Source organism: Callithrix jacchus, chromosome 9 (genome assembly GCF_049354715.1).
Source record: "Callithrix jacchus isolate 240 chromosome 9, calJac240_pri, whole genome shotgun sequence".
Lineage (NCBI taxonomy): Eukaryota > Metazoa > Chordata > Mammalia > Primates > Cebidae > Callithrix > Callithrix jacchus.
In genome coordinates this window covers 61,964,440-61,982,323 of record NC_133510.1, presented here as the reverse complement: position 1 = coordinate 61,982,323, position 17,884 = coordinate 61,964,440, and the positions used below count along the sequence as shown (strand labels likewise).

The following is a 17,884-nucleotide window of genomic DNA, read 5'->3' as shown; positions in this document are numbered from 1 at the left end:
ACATGGCTGTGCCCAACCTGCACTGGCTGCTGACCCAACCCTACCCTGTGCAGCCCCTCTACCTGAGTAAACACTTTCAGCTGCACTCAAGAAATGGTAGGACTGGGTATGTGTTGAGCCTAGTGGCACTGCAGCTCATGGAGGAAGTGCTGGTCTCAGGCCACCGTGGCTTTGGTGGTCCCTTTGATAGCACAGAAGTGGAAAAATGTCTGCATCAGCTGACACTGAGTTTGTGGACACCAGGGACCTCTGCAGCCAGCTAGGAAATCTTTCCCAGGAGGTCTCCCACCCCTTCCCTCTTGAGCACCCCCTGACAGGGCCAGAAGAGGAACCCCTACTCTATGTTCTACTCTGATATCTAGTGCTCACGGCGAGCACGATGGCTGGGGCAGCCCTCCTCAGAGCTGGAGCGTCTTCCAGATGCCCTGTGAACAGATAGTGTTTGGAATACAGATAAACAGATGCCACCAAGGTCACCTAGCTGTGAAGTGGAGGGCCAGGTTTCAAAATCAGATCTGTCTTCAAAGTTCCTGCTTTTAACCAAAGCTGTCCCATCTTCTCTGTCCACAGGGCCTGTCCTCTCCTCTAAGTACCATACCCTAACTCTCCCAGGACTGGCATCATCTTAAGAGTCAGTGACCTTTGCTGCAAGGATCCCCACTGACTCCAACCTGCCCATGTCCTCAAGGACATGAACCCAGAACTGTTGTACATGATGGAACCACCTCCAAGCCCATGGGCACTGCCCTGCCACCAGCCCCAGGGGAGGCACCTCTGCCTGTCCCTGTCCCACCCTGGTTCCCCACCTTGACCAAGGCCATGCCCTGACCTGCCTCTTCAAGAACAGACCAGCAGCTCACCCCCTAGACAAAATCACTTCCTCTTTAATTGCTGTTGAAGAAGATTCACACCACTGCCTCCAAGGAGATGGGGGGCATTCCCCCCTCACCCCCACCTGTCTCCCCTCCCCAATTACCTGGTCCTTTGCAAAATATTTTAGCCAGAAAAAAAAAAAAGACCGGAAACCACTGACACAGACAGCCCAAGGGCTGGGTTGGCTGAGGGAGGCAGGGCTGGGCCAGGTAAGTCTGTCCTACCACCCACTTTGTGGGGATGGGGCAGGGGGCCTGGAAACCCTTCCAGCCACCTCGAATCCTCTTAGCCCTGGCTACGACAGGTCACAGGGGTGAGGAATAGCTCTGGAGCTGCTCCAGTGGGAGGGAGGGGCTGGACAGAAAGAATAATGGGGGAGGGGTCCCACTGTAGGGGTGCCCCTACCCCAGATCACCACGGGCGCTGCACAGTCACAGGTACGCAGTCACGGTCACAGACACTCACAACCCGAGAGCACCCCCACCCCACCCCACCCCACCCCCTGCCCACCCTGGGCTTCCCTAACCCCAAAACGCCCTCCCCACGCCCCTGCCCGCCCCCACCCCCATGTTGGGGAACAAAGCAATAAATTACAAGGCCCCGCCAGCCCCGTTGGCCCGCTCCTGCTCCATCCCTTCTCCCTCCCAAGATAGTAGTGGGAGGAACCCAGGCTCTTGGCTCCCCCAGGACTCTCTAGCTTCCATCCATGGGTAGATGTAGGGGAACGTCCTGGTTTCCACTACTCACGGTCCCTTTCACGGAAAGGGTTGGGAACCCCCCACCCCCATGGGCAGCAGGGGTCCTGCCCCTCGCTGCTCTAGCCCCCCTCACTGGGCAGTGAGATCAGCACGGTAGGGGTGAGGTCTCCGTATTGGCCCCAAGTCCTAGGGCTAGCCATCCCAAGTACTAACCCCTCCCTCTGGCGTGGCGTCGCCCCAGGAGCCAGCCTGGGTGTGAGCTCCCGCCCTGGGATTGTTGAGCTCCGGCATGACCGGGTCTTTTTCCCGCCCCAAGGGGGCACAAGCGGGAAGGTCCAAGAGCCCAGGAGCCCGTACCGCGGGGGGCGTCCCCTTCCGCGAACCCCGAGCGGGTAGACCCAGAGCAATCCGTGTGGAAACAGTGGAGAGGGGGCGTGTTGAGCGGGGGTCTCCATGCCTCGTTGGGGAGAGGGAGGTGAGTTTGTGTCTTCTGGGAGGCGTGGGGGCTGTGCCCTCGTGGGGGTAGGAAGTGCTCCCGTGGGACGGGGTGCGTGCGGATCGGAGAGGTGAGTGGGTGCCTCTGTCCAGCGGTCCGCCCGGTGTGGTCGTGCCCGGCCCGCGTGGGGGTGGGGGTGTCTCTCCCGCTGGGCAACTATACCAGCGCAACCGGGGCGTCGGCGCGGCCCATGCTGGCGGCGCTGCTCCGGCGGCGGGGGCTGGGCGTGGCGGTGATGCTGGGCGTGGTGGCCGCGCTGGGCGTGGTGGCCGCGCTGCCTCCTTCACCCGGGCAGCCGTGCTGGAGAAGGATGTCGGCGCACAGCTGGCTTCCAGCCTGGCGGGCGTAGAACAGCGCCGTGCGGCCCTGGGCGTCACGAGCCGCCACGTCCGCGCCGTACTAGAGGGCGGAAACGGCCGCATGACCGCGTGTCCCCAGGGTGCCCACACCCGCACGCCGCCTCCCCAAGATGGCCAAGCCCAATTCCGGGGTCCCTGTGGGAAGATCGGGCTTTCCCGCGCCCGGCGTTTTCCTAGATGAAGCCTCAAAGATCCCCTTCCCTCCCCGCAGCTCACGTACCCACAGCAGCAGTTGCGTGATGACGACGTGGGCGAGCTCGGCCGCCAGGTGGAGTGGGGAGCGCAGCTGCGGGTCCTCTACGCTGGTGTCGAGCGGCCCGTGTCGCGCATGGGCCAGAAGCAGGAGAACAGTAGCCACGTCCTGGGCCTGCACGGCGGCCCACAGCTGGCGGCCGAGCGGCTCCTCCGTGGTGCTCAGCGGCGCCAGGAACAGCAGCTGCTCGTACTTGGCGCGAATCCACGACTCGCGCTCCTCCCTGCAAGACCAGGGATCAACGCGAAAGGCTCTTGGAACCCCTCCCCCCGCCAGCCAGAACCTCTGTCCTTACCCAGGGGACCCTCTCAGGCTCGCGCACCCTCAGCAACCCTCCCCTGGTTCTGTACCCTCACGCTTACCGCGAAGAGTCCCGCGTGGGCTTGGCACGGCCCCGCGTGTCGCTCTCCCACACGCGGTTGGCCATGTCGTTGCCAATGGCCGTCAGCACCAGGGTCAGCTCCCGCGGCCAGTCGTCCAAGTCCAGCGAGCGGACGCGGGACAGGTGTGTGCCCAGGTTGCGGTGGATGCCAGAACACTCGATGCAGATGAGCGCGCCCAGGTTCAAGCTGGCCCACGTGGGGTCTGCGGACGGAGCGTAGATGTCGGCTCCCAGCCGGGCAGCACGGGCATCCCAGCATTCACCACCTCCAGTGAACCACATTCCCTAGCCCCTCTGCTGTCTCCTGGCACTCACTGGGGGCCCCGCAGTCCACGCAGATTGAATTCCCCTTGGCGTTCCGGATCGCCTGGATGGCCACGGCTTCGCTTTGGCTGTCGGTTCGCAGCTGCAGAGAGTGTTGGGGTTGGCAGGGTCTCTGCCTCCAAGTCCCTCCCCCTTCTCAGACGCCTCTGCACTCCTCCCACACGACTTTGGCCGTGTCGCTGCCAATGGCTGCCAGCACCAGGGTCAGCTCCTGAGGCCAGTCCTCCACCCTACCTCAAACTCTTACCTTGACCTTGCTGCTTTCACAGCATTGCAGACTGGCTAGGATCTGACTCTCGATGGCCTGTACCCAGGCATCCCGCTCCTCAAAACTGGCTGCCTCGAAGTGCCACGTCTGACCCGTGCTGGACACGATCAGGAACTCAAAGTTTTCCTCTGGTTGGGGGATGCGATGGGGTCATTAAGGGACAGAGTTCAAGCTGGGGTTGCCTTCCCCAAGCCCTTCCTCCCTGATGTCCATCCCAAGCCCCTGGGAGTGAGGCAGTGGGGGTAGGGGAAGCAAAGGGTGGGGACAGCATGAAGCCCGAGCACATGCAGGGGAAGGTGGGGGCATCCCCCACCCTTCTGCAACCCAGCTGGGCACCCCTCCCGGCTCCCCACTTGTTACCTGCTTTATAAATATTTCTTAAACTACCAAACGATTTTAGTTTCCACATTTTGCGCTTGGCTGGTTTCCCGAAGCGAAGGAGATAGAGATAGAATAGAGAGCAAAACAGAGAAAGAGAGACCAAGAAAGAAGGAGAAAAAGAAAGGTAGATGGAGAGATGGAGAGAGATAGTGACAGGGTGCCAGAGACAAAGCAGGACAGACAGATGGGGAGAGAAAGCAGAACTAAAGTCAGTGGCCCTGGGGCAGAGTGGAGCGGAAGCCAAGAGCCATGAGAGCAGGCAGATCTGGAACCTGGGTCTGAGCACCCGGCAGAGAGCAGGGGCGGTAGGGACGGGTTATCAGGACCAGCGAGGAGCTGGTCCTCTGGAAGGAGAAGTGGGGTCAGGATTTGAGTGAACATGGGGGAAGGGGACAGAAGCTGGGGCATAGGGCTGAGATGAGAGGACCCTGGGGCTGGTGGCGGTGGGGGGAACCACCGAGGGTCAAGAATGGGGATCACTATGGTCAAGGGCTGTTGGGGAGCACTTGACAATAGAAAGTTCTCCGGAGAGGGGGCTGGGTGGCCACAGAATCCAGGATCTGAGGAGTCAGTGGAAGACACAGAGATCAGGGGCTGAGTCACTTGGAACTGGGGGGCTTCTGGGTGCCAGGGCTGGGGTGGTAAGTGGAGTTGAGGGAAGGAATAGGAACTAGAAGGTCCTTAGGGAGAGGATCAGGAGCCACAGACATGGGTGTCATTGAGAACAGGGGCTGGGGAAAAAGGAATTGGCTGGGCAACAAGGAAAGAAGGACAGGGGCTGGGGGATGTCATCCACTCTTTCACTAAGTTATGTGCAGTGGTAATGGTAGTCAAACACTCAGCTCAGACACTTCTCCTGCTGCAGGAGTTAGGTCAGGGAGCTGATGTTGGGGATGAGGGTTCTGGGTGGGAGTGGAAGAGCCTGCCAGAGCCTCACCTTCAGCCTGCCCAGCCGAGCCTTCGGTCTTGGATGGTGTTGTCAATTTTTTCCTCCTTTGCTTTTTCACCATGGGAGAAGGAGGGGGTTCCCGACTCAGGGGGCTCAGGTCTCCTGATGGGGTACAATCTTAGGGAGGAAGACACAGCTGCCTCAGTTGCCCTCTCCACAGATTTCCTGATTTTTCAATAGCCTGTCTCCTTCCCTGAACTTGCTTCGGCATTGTAGGGCACCCCTCCTCAACTGTCCCTCTCCAGGAGTTCCCCCTTGATCATTCCTGGGGAGGCAGGCAGATGAGAGGTTTGGAGTCAGACCTGGACTCAGATCTACTTACTGGCCTTGAGACCTTGAGCAAGGCACTTAATCTTCTGAGTCTCAGTTTCTTTATCTCTGAAATGGGGATAATAATCTTGACCTGACAAGGCTGTTGTGAGGACCATTTGTTTACAATGTTATTTGCATACTATGTACATATATATTTTTTCAAACACGTCAAACATGGCTGACTATGTGCTAGACAATGTTCTCAGTTTGTTTAAACCTCAAAGCAACCCTCTGAGGTAGAAACTATTATCTCCATTTTACAGATGAGGAAACTGAGGCATGGAGAGGTCAAGTAACTTGCCCATGTGGCAAGCCAGGATTCAAGCTCAGGCAGTTAGAGGCCACTTGTCTTAACCATTATGATAGACATGGTATGACTGAGCTTGGTGTTCATGTGTGGAGAGTCATGTGCTCACTCATGCATTTATTCCAGCCTCCAAGCCTTCACCCCAAATTCATTTCCCACCCCCATCCTATTTGGGTCTGGAAGACAGCGGATGGAAGGTCATCCCCACTGACCCGTGCTGAGGGCTCGGGCCAAATTCCGGTCTGGCTTCAGCAGGTGCTTGGATGTCTGGTCTGGTGGTGGCTGCAGGGAACTGGGGCTGGGGCTGGGGCTTGGTGTGGGAGTAGTGGCTTCTGTTAGAAGAAGATGAAACCTCAGTGAGCCTGTCTTCCGGCCCCATTCCTTACATGGTTCCTCTTTATCACCAAGTTTCCCATTTGCCCAGTGCCAGCCCCCCACTTCCCTCCTACCCCTCCTTTTCCCCAGCCCTGTCCCCTCTCCTGCTCCTATGTCATGAGCCCCACTCACCAGGGCCTTCACCCATCTGGACAGTGCTCATGTCCTTGACCAGCCCATTGATGCTGGCTGAGGGGCCGAAGGCAGAGATGGCCCTTGGGGGCCGCTTGCCTGGGACTTTGACTGTTGTTCGCAGCAAGTCCATCTCCTTGCCGTGGGTACTATGGATGTAATCCTGGAGGGGTACAGGCCGAGAGTGTAGGGAAGATTGGGGTTCTTGGTATGCTGGGAAGCAGTCAATAGAACTGAATAGAGAGAGACTGGGGAGGGGGCCTTGGGAGGCAAATGGGTTGGGATGAGCTTCTAGGGGATGGGCCATCAGACTGGGCCCATCAGTGTCTCCTCCAGAAAGCATTCCCTTCCTGAGTGCTCTCCCAGAAACTGCAAGTTCCTGGGGCAATGTATTTACCTTTACATTCCTGCCATGGGCACATGCTGGGCTCTTACACACATGCCTGCTAAACTTAAGTGAACAGGACTAGCACTTCCTAGAAACGAGGTTAGTGCTTTGTCAGAGGCACAGACAGGTAGAGCTTGAGGGAAATCCAAAGCTGGCCAGTGTGCCAGTCTCTGCCACTCACGTTAATGCTGGGGTGGTAGAGTAGGAAGCCATTACTAGACAGGGTCACATATTTCTTCTTCCATTCTTTGTTCAAGGAATTGCCACTTCGTTTTAGTAGGAAGCTCTGGAGTACAGAAAGACACATGTGGGAAAATACCAACTAAGACCAGCTGCCCTTAGGCTGCCCCGGCCTCTGGACCACGCACCTGCTTGATGGGGATGGCTCGTCCACTCCCTGTTGTCTCGCCCCGACTATCCAAGCTCCGTTTCTCCGAGTCACTACCCCGGCGATTCTGGAATGGTTATTGGAATCAGTTTGAGGATATGCTGATGGGACGACAGGGAACAGATGAAGAAGGACCCAACAGAGGAGTCTAGGGACTAGGGAAGATGGGTATATCATGGGGAACAGGAGGATGGGGGTCAGCATGTCCATGTCCAATACCGCAAAAAGGCTGGTCCTGCGTTTGGCTGCCCGGTGCAGGGACCCTGGGGTACTCAATCCAGCCACTGCAGCTGCCTCGGCTCGGAGCTCCCGGTGACCAACATTTGGTGAGGACGGGAGGGAAGAAGAGTAGTCGCTCGTGTGGCCCCCATTACTAGCCTGGGCGCATATGGAAAAGTCAGCAGAGCTGAGATGCCCTACCCCACCAAGCTACGCTCATGTCTAGTTATGGGGTAATTGAGATGTTCCTTGATTGCCTCACCATTTATTTATATTGTCATTAATAATTTTTAAAATCCTCACTAACACTGTGACAGTGCTTTAAGTTTTGTGAAGGTTTATCTGCGAGTATTATGTCATCCAATCTTCCTGATAACCTTGGGAGGTTAGGTGAATTGCTTAAGGACACTGCAAACGGCATCTCAAATTGGGTTGATTTCCAGGCCAATGCACTTTCTGCCAGTAGCTTCACTGCCATTTCCATCTGTTTCCCCACTCCCCGAACCTCCTTGGGTACTCTGTACCTGTCCTAGGATCCCCAGCCCCTCTGCAACTTACCAGTCCCTCTGCAGACTCTGAAACCCCAACTCACCTGGCCAGCTACTGGAGTGGATGCAGCTGAGTGGCTCGGGGAGCTGGGCAGGGACTTGCAGGCAGCCAGAAGCTGTTGCTGTTTGCGCAAGGTCACCACCTTCTGGGCCACTGAGGAGAGTTGGGGGAATGAGATGTGAACAGGCCAGATACCCAAGAGCACCCTTCCATGCCCAGCTTTGAGAAATCCCCAGGAGGCAACACAGGCCCCAACTTCCTTGTCACTGTGGCCTCCATGCCACCTGTGGCCTTGTCAGCTCCTCCAGCCCAGAAAGACCTTACGACTATTAAGCAAACTTCTGGTCTCCCTGATCTCTCCTCCCTCCCACAGAGGCTAATTTCCTATCAATCACAGAGAGAGGCCTGGATGCCTGACCTCCGAGAATATCCCAGGCCCCTTGCTCCTGGCTTCCCACATATGCTGGAGATCACCACACTCACCCTCCTGGAAGACCCGATCCACATTGAGCCCATAGGTGGCACAAGTCTCATAGTAGCTGCAGCGTTTCATGTCCGCACACAGAGCTCTGGCACGAGCATCTCCCACCACCCGAGGGGAGGAGGCACTGATCCTGTCTGAGTGGAAAGGAAAGGGGCAGAATTGAACAAGGAACCCCTCCCCCACTTTTCACGGTTCCCTTATCCTTGTGCTGGGCCCTCAGGCTAGGCACACTGGGGAAGGGGTGTGAGAGACCATCTCTTTTGAGTATATAAGCCCTTTCTGAGTACTGGGCCCAGTTTACACACCTAGCTGTGCATGAATAGGCTGGGTGATCTGTGTGTGTGTATCCTCAAAGAATACTCCAGAGCTGCTGAGTGGTGCTTCCGACCCAGGTGCAAGTGATAATCACCCTGTCCTGCAAATCCATCAAACCCTGAACTAGTGGGAGGACACTGGCTTGTGAACTAGGAAAAGGTTGGGTGTCCATGGGTCATGACTGGACTGCCCACTCTGCAGTAAGAAACCAGGAGGCAAGCAACAGGTGGAGGCAGGCACCAGCAGAACCAGCATCCAGAGCAAATCCCACCAGCTCGACACAGGGGAGTGCTGGAAAAGCATTTCCTGACCCTGGTAGTCTGGGAGTCTCTGAGTCACTTCTCTGAGATGCATTCTTGTTTCATCATCATTTCCTTTGTGTTTTCTGGTAAGTTCTTTAAAAGGTGTCATCCTGACCCAGCTCTAGCAAAGGGAAGACGAAAAAGTTTTCCTATTTACACTAGGATTTGAGATTTTCTGTGTCCTATGGTGGTGGCACCGGGAAATGGCAGTGTGAGAACATAAGGTAGGTGACATTTCAGGAGAAGCAAGGAGATGGCCACTATAGCTGTCCTTTCCTCTCCGGAGGTCCCCTTTTCTCTGCTCAGACCATGGGAAGTTATTGTTTGGTTTCATGGCTCCCTTATTTGGGAGACCAGGCTCCCTCCAGAGGGTTCTGTAATCCAGGTGGCCACATCCACACCTAAGTTCTCAACCACATTGGGCAATATCCCAGTAGCCTCCTCAGGGCCTCCCTTGAAAGCACTGCTTTCCTGACCCCTCCTTACCTTGTGTCCCCACCAGTGCCAAGGCCAGGCCTCCTCGTCCCTCCCCGCGAAGGGAACTCAGCTGCCCATGGAGACGGCTCACAGCCTGGAAACTGTTCTCATCCTCCAGGCTGAAGACGAAGATCACAGCATCTGCCCAGCCTGAGAACTTGCGGGGAGTGAGGGAGCAAATGAAAAGTCAGACAGGTCTACTTCTCTGGACCCAATCCTGATGGAGACCTGGGAAACCAGAGCCCTCTGCCTTGGTCATTGCTGACCCCAGCCAGCCTGTCCCCCACCACCTCCACCCTCACCTTGGCATCAGGTGCCCCAGCTTCCTCTCGGATTAGCACCAGATGTGTCTGCCCATCCACCAACATCTCTTTCTTGTACTGCTCACCTGTCCAGAAGGGGTCATAGATCAGAGGTGAAAGGGGTCATAGGTCACAGGTGACAGGTCAACAAACCTCTTCATGCTCCTAGTGCTTTTGTTGTTATGGCCTCATCCTTCCCCCCTGGTCTCCATACCTGCCTAATCATTGATTTCACTCCTGGATCCCTGACCCCAATCGTTAGCTTACTATGGCTCTTGATAACTCACTCTCTGTCTTCTCCAGCACCTGGTATGAACCGGTCAGGAATCGGTGGATGAGCGATGACTTCCCACTCCTGGCGTCGCCCAGCACACCCTGAGAGCAAGGTTGTGGAGCAGAAATTGTGGGATATAAGAGAAGGCAGGATGCTTGGGTCTGGACACTCCAGAAAACCCAGAGAGATAAATTATCCAAGCAGGACCCTACAGGGCCTGGATGACAGTCATTCCAGAGAGTGCAGCTGGGAGGATCGGAGCAGCTGGGGGATCAGAGCAGTTGGCTGCTCAGATCAGGGCATGAGTGTGGTCAGAAATGATCCCAAGCTCAAAGTGGAGCTCAAGCTGAAGAATGTCAGCAATTCAGTACCAGCTTTTTTGTGTGTTGGGTTATTTAGAAAACATACTAGACATGGGGGGGGGGTGTGTGTGTGTGTAGCATGTCCTAGCTCTAGTTGGAAAACTTTACCCAATTTTAGGCAATAGAACACGAAGGCCAAAGGGCAGATGCCAGAAGTGAGAAGGCTGGAGGAGGATCATGAACAAACAGGGAAAGGGGATGGCCGTGTAAAGACTAGAGAGGAAAGACTTGTGAGAAGTAGCAAGCCCCAGGTTGGTGCTGTGAGGTAGACTCTCAGGAGAACTGGAAAACGATTCCCTACTCTCAAAGAGAGAGAGAGAAAAGGAGAGATGCAGGGAGAGAGCCGAGTGTGCAGTGGGTGGGAGGTCAGCCTTCCCTACAGGCAAGGGCACTGGGTTACCTACCAGACGCAGTTCAGGAATGGAGCGGCTCAAAGTCCATTCCTGGCTATTGACCACGGCCTCTGTAATGGGAGAAGGGCAGTAAGAGGGAAGCTCCTGGCTCAGGAGGACCTTCAACACTGAGCTACCCCTCCTCCCTCTGCAGCTTTCCAACCCCCCGAACCCTGCCTGCGCTGGAGAGGTGTGTGGAACAGACAGGTCTGAGAGTGGTCCCCAGGCCTCCCATCCCAGCGGCTCTCCCCCAGCTGTTGCTGCCGCTCAGTGGTTGCTTAGCAACGTAGCTAGCAAGACAAAAATACTTCAGTTGGCATCTCCCTTAAAGCACATCCCCAAACGCGGGTCCTGGCCCCAGACAGAGAGACCAGGGCTCTGACAGTGACAGGTTCTTCCCTCTGGAAAAAGAATAGACGAGGAACTCCTCCCTGACCTACTGATTCCCAGGGCAGCCCCTGGGAGGAGGTGCTGAAACACAGAAGAGAGCGTGTCTTCCCCAGCCTCCATTCCACGGGAGAGAAACTGAGGTGAGGGCTTTCCCTCCCCTTCTTCAAGGTCAAAGGCACCGTGGCCCCTGGACTCCTCCCCACAGCCCAAGGGAAAGAGCTAGGATTTTCCTATGCCTACATCTCCCGAACCCTCCCCACAAGCGCCCTCCAAAACAACTGTGGGGAAGAGCTCCGTTGCCTGGCCGAGAGAAGCCGCAAGCCTGGGGGAAAGGATGCTCCTTCCACCCGCCCGGTCCAGCCCCGGTGCCTGACATCGGCCGGACGTTCCCGGGGAGCCGCAGCTGCGGCGGGAACTCTGGGATCCGGAGCCATCTGCTCCCACCCGCTCCAGAGCCAAACCCCGGGGACCGCCTCCGCTCCTGGACCCGCCTCCTCTCCCGGGAGTGTGAGCCGAACCAAGAGTCTCCTGCCTATCTCCTCCAGTAGGAAAAAAAAATAATAGACACCCTGCCCACGGAAAAAAAGACTACCTTCCCCGTACCGCCGCCCAAGTCTCCCGGGGTACGGATTGCCTTTGCAGCAGTTCCGCCCCCCTGACTCACTCCAGGGTCAGCCCCAGGTGGGTTTCAACGCGGCTCTGGGGCGGGGGTGCGCAGTGGGGGAAGTGAAGCTTCCTATCCGCCCCCTCTCACTTCACATTTAAATATTCTGCACGTTCCAGCCCCCGCGCACTCGCGTACGGCCCAATCCGCCTTCACTGCACGGAAAACATCACTAACCTGCTCTCAGCCCAGGGGACCACTGGTCCCTGGCGAGAAACTGCCTGCAAGGTCACTGTCACGCCACCTGCCCCAAGTGCTCGGGGGAAACTGAGGCTTCCTCATCCTCTTCACCTTCAACGTCCCTCTGAACGCGGCAAAGACCCGTTTTCATGCTCCCAGAGTCCAGCTGAAGCTGGACTGGGGCTTCTCTGGGAGCAATTTTCTCGTCACTCTGACCAAGGGCATTATTTTCTCAGAACGCTCTGAGGTTCTCTGAGTGCCTCTGAAATCAAGTCATTTCTCATGTCGCACAATGTAGCTACTCACCCCGCTTCAGGACTCCTATTCTTTGCCCCAGTCCTTGGCAGAGGAGTGAGCTTGGTTCATCCGCCCACCCCAGAGAAAAGCTTCCCTAGTTTCCTATACCTGGCTCCTCCACCCCAAGCTGAGCATTCCAGGTACCCTTCCCTCCCTGTTCTCAAGCCCTGACTCAACTCACTAGGGGAGGCGCGGAGCTCGGCTCCCAGCAGCTCCCTGGACCCGCTGCCAGAAGACAGGCTGGGGGGTCCCGGAAGGGGCCCGGAGCCAGGAGGCCCTCCTGTGCTCTTGGTGAAGATGCCGCTGATAAACTTGAGCATCTTGCGGTCCCGAGTGGATGCTCGGCCCCCCTCCCGGCCCCGTTTCAGCCCGGGAGCTGGAGGCTCCAGAGTGATTGGCGGTGCAGGCCCGGAGGGCTGCGCGGAAGCGGCAGTGACAGCAGCGGCTGTTGTCGGAGTTGGTGGGAGGGCTAGCGGAGGAGAGCAGGCAGGCGGTCCCGGATGCAAGTCACTGTTGTCCAAGGTCTTACTCTTGCCTTTCCGAGGGGACAGCTTCCCTCGGGCTCCGGCCCCAGCCCCGACCCCACCAGAGGTCGCAGCTGTAGCGTCCCCTCCCCCGGCGGCGATGGCGGTGGCGGCGGCTGAGACAGAAGCTCCAGTCCCGGCGCTGCTCTTTGACCCCTTGACCCTGGGCTTGCCCTCGCTTTCGGGCCATGACAGGCGGCTACCCGCGCCCTTGCCCCCGCCGGCTTTGGCTCCACTCGTGGTCACGGTCTTGCAAGGCTTGGGAGCCGGCGGAGGAGGCGCCACCTTGAGCCTCCGGCTGCCGGTGCCAGGGTGCGGAGAGGATGAGCCAGGGACGCCGCCGCCCGCCCGGCCTTCGGGCTCCGGGCCGCCCCAGCTCGGGCTGCTGAGTAGGGGGCGCCGGGAGGAGGTGGGGGCGCCCCCAGGCTTGGGGTCGGGGCTCAGCCCCCCAGAGAGCGGGGGTCCGGGAGGGGCGGCCCAGAGGGAGAGGCGGCGGCCTGGAGCGGGAGAGACTGGGCGGGCCGGACTGGCCGGAGCCGGGGACAGGGTTGGGGGCTCCGCGCCCCCGGTGCCCGCGCTGCTCGTGCTGATCCACAGCGCATCCTGCCGGTGGAAGAGACGTTCGTGCCGCTTCTTGCCCGGCTCGTCAGCGCCTCTGGGGCTACCAGGATCCCCAGTCTCGGAGCCTCTGGCACCGGCAGCGCCGATTGCGGCCGCAGACGGAGAAGGCGGCGGCGGAGGCACCGACTCGAGCTTGACCAGGGTCAGCGAGATGAGGTAGGTCGTTGTCCGGCGCTGAAGCGCGCCCGCGCCCCGGCTCATGGGGCCCGGAGACCCCCGAGCTGGGGAGGGGAGGGGACTCCCCCGGACTGCCTCAGGGGGGCCCGGCCATGGGGCCGCCCTGCTCGCTGCCCCCAGCCCCCGGACCCCGCTGAGCCCCCGGCCCGGTTCCGCTGTCGCCGCCGCCTCCGCCGCCTCCGCTTGCGCCCCCCTCCCATCACATGGGGCGCCCCCTCCCCATTCTCCCCGCCCTGCGCCCCCACCCTCTTGGAGCCCCGGGACCTTGGTGCTGCTCCAGGGAGGCGCGCCGGACCGTCCACCCCGGCCTGGCTGGGGGCGCTGAGGTGGGTGGGGGAGGGCGGGGAGGACAGTAGTGGGGGCAAATGGGGGAGAGAGAGAGGAAAAGGGGGCAGAAAAGGGAATCAGAGGCTAGGGGAAAAGAAGAACCAGTGCGGGGGAGGCAGGGGCGGGGAACTGGGACTCAAGGGACAGGGGCCGCGGATGCGGTCAGAGTGAGGGTCTTGAGGAGGGTGGGAAGCTAGTGGGGCTGGCCGTGCCAGGGATTCGCAGGGGCGCGGGGAGGATGCTGGGGATGAAGATACAGGAGGTGGCGGGGGAGGAAAGAGGGAACAGGAGGTGGATGGCAACCCAAGGGTCTGGGGTCTGGGAGGGGAGGGGCGTGAGATCCGGGCGAAGAGTCCGGGGGCCTCGCCCGGTCTCGGCTCGGTCCGGATGCGCGCTGTGTCCGGGCGCTCCCCTCACATTGAGGAGGAGGCGGCCCTCAGGCCCCCCCACCCTATCTCCCCCCCACCTTCTCTCCACCAGCACTGAGGTCTGCGAGGGCGGTGCAAAATCCAGGACTGGATTTCTCTCCCAAATCCTGGGCTGGATTTCCTGGGACTTGGACTCACCTCCTCCAACAACCTCGCCCCCTCCTCTAGCACACCAAGGTTAGGAAGCGCGACTGTGAGGTGTGGCATTTAGGGATAAGGTGACAATCGATCTATTGAGTGGACAGGCCGCGGTGAACAGAGCAAACCCAGGGTCACTGCCAATTCTGGGGAAGCTGAAGTGGGAAAGCAGGGGGCCCCTGAAATCCCTTCCCCCAGGATCTCGTCTCTCCCAGGTACCTGAATGCCTTCCCTTTCTCCTGACCCAGCTCCCTTTCCCACTCACACTCCCACACTTAATACTTTGACGGGGCCAAGACTTGAGCTAGACTGTCCCAAAGTGAACTTGGAAAATGTTCCCCAGGGATGGGGACAAACATGGAACTTAGCAGGGTAGGAGAGAGGGGAGAGATCTGAGTGCTCGAGGAGTCCAGGCCACAGGGTAAGTCAAAGGCTCTAGCTCTAGGAGGAAGGAGAAGGAATGTGTCTTGGACTGATAACCCCCCATGCCAAAATGCATCCAGTCTCCATAGCAACCATAGCTCCAAGAGTCCCTCAGAAACAGCGTGCAGAGAAGCAGAGAGAGATCCGGGTGTATGGCGAGTGGGGGACCAATGGGGGATGCCGAGTTAGTGGATGCATTGCCCTCACACCTGGTTACCCACGGGTGGGGGATTTCACTCCCCAAATACAAGGACCCTTCAGTTGAGGCAGTGGGAGCCGGCCTCTTCAGGGCTCAGTTTCAGTCTCCTGAGGTTTGCTGAGTGGGATTCTTTCGGAGGTTAAAGAGGAGGCAAGCAGAGTGAATGGAAACCATCTGCTCAGTGCCCCCCACTTCTCTAGCGGTCTTGGAGTTCAAGGTTTTCTATCCTCCAGCCACATGAGAATCCTGAAGTGGTTAGGCCAAAGTGGAAAAGAGGCTGAGACCCCTTGGGGATGGGGTAAGATGGGAGAAGGAAAGTCTCCCTGCAGCCTTAGAGACCCCTTCCTGGGACTTGGGGAGTCACAGCGGTCCCCCGATTTGGCATCCCACCCTCCTGACGCAGCCGAGACTATAATAAGTGCTGCCGTGGGCGGCTCTTGGAGGCAGGAGCCCGCTGCGTGCTCGGCCTGGTGGGGGGCTGAGGGTGGGGGGCTGAGGCAGGATGCCAGAAGCCCTTTGTTCTCCCAGATGCCTGTACCCAGTCCCTCCAATACTTTGTCCTGGGGTTCAGCAGCTTCTCTCTCACTCCCTACAGAACCAGGATGACACCATCCCCAGGACAGGAGACCTCTCCATAAAAAAAAAGGTAGTGTTTTTTGATGGAGAGGGTGAAGAATTGTTGGCTTTGGCTTAAACTTCCCTGCTTTGATGGCCTCAGTTTTCCTCTATGTTCAATGGGAACAGAATACTCACTCTTAGAGAAGGAGTAAAACAAATCTCTCAGGAGGAGTGGAGCCTTCTCAGGGATTTCAGCCTCCACCCCTCCTCGCCCCCTCCTTCTCCAAAGCTAAGCAGAGCTTTTCTGCCTGACCTAAACTGCTTTTCTCCTTTATCATTATTATCATTATTATTTTTGGCAGGGATGGGGCTTAGAGTTCTTCCCTAGGAGGCCCCATGGGCCGCTCCCACTTGGTCTGCCTTTCCAAACACTAAGGCTGTCAGGGAAGGCTTCAGGTATAGTTCCCGGGCAGAGTGTGGGACAGGAGGTGAGAGGGCACTAGCCTCCGAAGAACAATGGGAAGGGGATCATCAGCCGGTCCCACTAGGCATCCAAAGCAAACCATTCCTTCCCCCAGTTATGCTCTGGTGTACCAACAGAGAGGTCTGGCAGGAGGTGTCCTTGAGGGAAAGAATGATCTCTTGACCCCCACCCTCACCCCAGGAAGGCAACTAACAATGGAGAGGACTGAAGTGGCTGGAAGAGATCATGATATGATGGAGCAAGCGCTTCCACCAGATACCTTTCATGAGCAAGGAAGGCTGCTTTTGTTAGCTCTTTGCTGCATCAGTGGTGAATGAAATGAGAGCAAGCTGAAAACAACCTCCAATTCCACCAGTTCCTCAGTGGCAGGGCCTTGTGGATGGAGAGAAGCTGTTCCTGCCAGGCCTCCACCACAGGATTGAAGGCTGGGGTGGGCAGGAGGATGTGGCGGATGGTGTTGCCATGGCAGCACTTCCTCCCTGTGTTGTCATCACTTGCTCTAATGGCACTAAGGAGGTAGAGCGGAAGGTGTGTGGGGGGAAGACAGGAACAAGAGCAAAGGGAGGAAAGGGGACCAAGAAGAGTTCTGGAGATGTCTCTGCACTTTGGCTCTGCAGAGCATGGTGTGCGAGAGTTAATATTCGCTTGGGAGCCTAAGATTCTCTGCATGGTGTACTTCAATGCGTGCGCGCGTGTGTGTGTGTGTGCGTGTGTGCATGTGTTTCTCGCTACAGCTGGAGAACAAGAGGTCACTGATCCTTAGTGGGTCCTGGGAATGAACTCATTATTCAGTCCCAGAACCTGCTGCCCCAGACTGCTTCCTGCTCTGGACTCCCCAGGCAGGGACCAAGTCTACCATGAGTCTGTCACAGCCTGTCTTCCCCATGCTCACACACTTCTTCATTGCCAAGAAGGTCAGCTCAACAGGGACCTGCGTTTTTGATCTCCTGGGAGAAGGATCAGAGCAGGGAAAGAGAAGGAATGATAACCACCCATGTCTTTTTCCATCCTCCCTAAATGTATTCTTCCCCAGAGTCCAGCTCCATCTTAGGGACTAGGAAGTAGCTGACTGGGAAGTGATATATGATACAGCTAACCCTTCTATCCCCCTGCTAGTCCCCGATACACCCAAGCTGGAGGCTGACCCTTCTCTTACCTCGAACACTGTCCAATGAGGCCTGGATGCTGTCCTGAAGTTCAGGGTTGTCCACCCTCTCTGCCAGCTTCCTGAGGCGGTTTAGAGCCTGCTTGGCCACCTCATGTCGTCTGACTTCTGCTCTCACTGCGGCTACAACCAACTGCCTCTGGGCATGCATGTTGCCCAGACCGGTCTTGCCAGGCTAACAACCACCTCTAGCGCTGAGGCCCATGGCCCTGCAGCCCCCAAACCTCGGGAGGCCCCTTCTGCTGTGCCCAGAACTCCCCGCCCCTGCCCGCCCTTCCGTCTGTCGACCTCACTTCCTGACTGGTGAGTTTCAAACCCACAGCCTGGGACAGCACTACCTCCTGCACCTCCCACCCCCTCTAGTGTTGGCCCATCAGCCCTGCCAGCCAGCCCCTGCCATGATTTTGCAGCCAGGTAGATGGAGAGATCTTAACATCATCCAAGGGCCTCTTGTGGGAGGTGGCTAATTAAGATGGATGCTTCATCCTGGGAAAATATGGCAAGCTAGGTCCCAGGTACAATCCTAAACTCTTGGTGACCTGCAGATTTCAGACTCTCACAGGAATTCACGCACACTTGGTCTGTTACCCTCACAGCCCTGAATTCCAGTATACACTTGTACCCATCACCCTGTACACAGCCCAGTGCGCCTCGATTCCTTATGTCTTGCAATGTAACCCTTCTTCCCCAGTCAGCTACCCACTGAGGTCACCTCCCGTTTAAAAGGGCCAAGCGAGGCCAGGTCACC

At 57.8% G+C, this 17,884-nt stretch overlaps 1 protein-coding gene and 1 long non-coding RNA gene across 5 annotated transcripts; one reads left to right on the top strand and one right to left on the bottom strand.

Moving 5' to 3' along the window:
• Positions 1–864: 864 nt before the first annotated feature.
• Positions 865–17,402, bottom strand: AGAP2 (ArfGAP with GTPase domain, ankyrin repeat and PH domain 2). Of its 4 annotated transcripts, none has more exons than XM_009004117.4 (19): positions 17,128–17,402; positions 10,574–10,632; positions 9,821–9,908; positions 9,534–9,619; positions 9,241–9,388; positions 8,137–8,271; positions 7,697–7,806; positions 7,105–7,263; positions 6,866–6,952; positions 6,679–6,783; positions 6,110–6,272; positions 5,815–5,934; positions 4,972–5,100; positions 4,014–4,073; positions 3,633–3,781; positions 3,377–3,467; positions 3,042–3,264; positions 2,647–2,902; positions 865–2,466 (listed from the first exon to the last, which is right to left on the bottom strand). In XM_009004117.4, the coding sequence occupies exons 1-19, from the start codon at positions 17,285–17,287 to the stop codon at positions 2,224–2,226; spliced, it is 2,571 nt and encodes an 856-aa protein (XP_009002365.1). In that variant the 5' UTR covers positions 17,288–17,402; the 3' UTR covers positions 865–2,223. The 4 variants fall into 4 exon arrangements, with proteins under 4 accessions (XP_009002365.1, XP_002752712.1, XP_003733838.1 ...); XM_002752666.7 differs by lacking the exon at positions 17,128–17,402 and adding an exon at positions 12,274–13,939; XM_003733790.5 differs by lacking the exon at positions 4,014–4,073.
• LOC144577596 (uncharacterized) lies at positions 14,182–16,273 on the top strand. The gene is made up of 3 exons (XR_013521797.1): positions 14,182–14,346; positions 15,525–15,575; positions 16,152–16,273. It is a non-coding gene; the product is annotated as an uncharacterized LOC144577596 (long non-coding RNA).
• Positions 17,403–17,884: the final 482 nt, after the last annotated feature.